Source organism: Aspergillus oryzae, chromosome 4 (genome assembly GCF_000184455.2).
Source record: "Aspergillus oryzae RIB40 DNA, chromosome 4".
NCBI lineage: Eukaryota > Fungi > Ascomycota > Eurotiomycetes > Eurotiales > Aspergillaceae > Aspergillus > Aspergillus oryzae.
Genome location: NC_036438.1, coordinates 1,657,573 through 1,660,123, shown reverse-complemented (window position 1 = coordinate 1,660,123; position 2,551 = coordinate 1,657,573). Strand labels below are relative to the sequence as shown.

Sequence of the window (2,551 nt, the reverse complement as noted above, 5' to 3'; positions counted from 1 at the left end):
ATGGACTCAAGAGTACAAATCCCAGACAACAGCAACAACCACGCCAATAACAACATGAGCACAACGCAACAAGCGCTCCTCACCACCTCACCTCAGCCTCACAACCCGCTCAGCCTCGCATCCAAGCAACCAATCCCAACTTCCGGAGCCAGCATACACGAGCGATCAGCATCGCACCACCCCCACACGCAGCCCACCGAATACTCCCAACAGCGGCTGTCCCAATTGCCAGAAGCCAGCGGTCAACAGCCGAATGCCCTGGAAAGCTATCCGCACCAAGTGTCCGGGTCTGGGGGCCCGACCGCTACGGCTCCATTCCTGCGGGACTTCAGCCTCGTAGCGGAGGCGGCCAAACGCGCCCAGATGTCAGTTGTGATGCGTGATTTGGAGGCGGTAACGTTATAGATCCGATGCAGTGCGCTACTGCAGGAGGTGTGGGTTTTATACGGGGTCTTGTGTGACGTGGGCAGTTCAAATAGCCGAAGTGCGTCTATTGGGGATTCGTGGTCGGGTTTTGGTTAGGCGATGGTGATGGTGATGGTATAGAGGGCAGCGTCTCGTCTCGTCTCGTCTCATGTCATCTCTCTAGGATGGATCCCTGTCTCTTGGTCTAGATCGGGTATGCATGGATGGAGGTTTGGATCGGTACAGTACTACCTACCTACCTTACCACCGCTACCAAAACGATTGATTGATTGATTGATCGATCGATCGATTAATCGATTGCTTGGTGCGGGGAATTAGTCTTCATCCCCTTCTTTATCGTCTTGGTTCTTTGTGCGGACGGATGTTTCTTTGTTTGTTTGAAGCCTTTTTCTCTTATTTCTTACTGATTAGAGCGATTATACTTTTGGGTGGATGGAACCTGGCTGGCGTTTTGTGTCTTTCTTTTCTCCTTTCACTTTCTTTATACCAAGTGTTTGTAATTGGCTGGGGGGTTCTTAATGATATCGGGCAAGAACACGAAGTCTGTTTCATGAATTAAACCATATGATTATTGCTCATAAAGCATAAACCATGCTCATAAATCCCACATAAATCGAACTGATACTCAGTATGTATCTATACCTGTATCTGTTTCTGTAATTGTAATAGATACATACAGTTCACAAGGCAACAACAAAAGTATCGGAGTAATACATACAAAAACCAATCCACCCAACCGACGAACTCCAGTTCATACCTCTAGTCTACTACTAGTATCATGTACGGGGTACCTAAGTACCAAGGGCCAACACAAACCTCAGCCAGCCTCAAAACCCCCAAACACAAACGAAAAAAAAAAAAAAGAAAAGAAAAGAAAAAGCAAAGCCAAACCCCAAGAACCAAGAAACCCTCCCACGTGTCTCCATACTCAACAATCGATCAATTCCAACCCCCCAAAAGCGGCACTAATAAGCCAGACAAAAAAGGCAATAGGCAAACAGCCCACCTGCAAAACAGAGCAGCCGAAAACCCCTCTAAGCCCAGAAAGGCGTCCGAAAGCGAACCCGACTCGGTAAGGACAGACAAATAAAATTTACAGTTACTAGGCAGGAATATCGGGCCCTTGCTAGGCACGAAAATCGCTTAACCGGGTTCCCGGGAGGAGAAAAAGAAAAACCTAAGGTGGACTACCGCCAATAGTGGCTCCAAGGGTTCTTGTAGTTAGTTCGGACCTCTGTCGCCCCTTTGTTTACTCTAGACTTTAGGTTGGTTGTTGGCTCATAGGAGGGTCTTGTAAATAAAAAGTGGGTTGAGCTATGGGGCTGAGCTTGGGAAATAAGTTTTTTTTTTTCGCTTTAATTTCCGAGATGGGGGGTGTTCATTTTATTTCGTTGCCCGGAGGCTTATGAGAGCTATAGTGGGTTAAAACTATTACCGGGGGAGGGATTGGTGTGTTTAGGAGATGGGGGATGTGAGACATCGTTTTGGGTAATTTCAGTTGGGCTCTTGATTTGTAGTCATTTAATTTGGAGAATAGGAGGTTTTGACTCCTGAGGGGTGAACCCCTGGTTTACTACGGCTGTTATAGAGGGCTATTACGTGATGGGATGTTGCGATCAATGGTGGTTCTCTCGTGAAATGTGATATATGCTTTGGTTCTATATACTTCTGGACGAGGTGTGTATATATCACCTGTATATGCATGTATGATGCAAGGGCAACGCAAGAGGGAAACGATAAAGCGAAAAATAAAAACAATCACAAAAAAAGACATAGAGTATATACAGACACCCAACACCAAGCTAATGCAAAGGTTAAGGAAAGAATATTGGTAATAGGTACAAAATAACAAGGAAAGGCTACCAAGGAATGACTTTTGGCGGGATATTAAAATGGAAATGTATCGAAGGATGGTACCGCCCGCCTTTGCTGAACTCCGATGAAGAATGCAGTCAAACAGTCGCAAGAGTCTCCTATGCAAAGGAATGCTGCGAATGCTTGCAATATGGCTCGAGATGCGATTAAAAAGTAAAAAGATATGTGTGTGCAGTGGAAAGAAAAAGGAGCGTGGGTTGAGTATCGATGGCGAGTCGGTTGAAGAGTTGATATGTTGTGTTTTTGATGT

At 45.8% G+C, this 2,551-nt stretch overlaps 1 protein-coding gene across 1 annotated transcript; it reads left to right on the top strand.

The window, feature by feature from the left end:
- On the top strand, positions 1 to 405 carry AO090012000652 (uncharacterized protein; the record flags this gene model as incomplete). The annotated part of the gene is made up of 1 exon (XM_001727578.3): positions 1 to 405. One exon carries the CDS (start codon positions 1 to 3, stop codon positions 403 to 405), a length of 405 nt encoding a protein of 134 aa, XP_001727630.1.
- Positions 406 to 2,551: the final 2,146 nt, after the last annotated feature.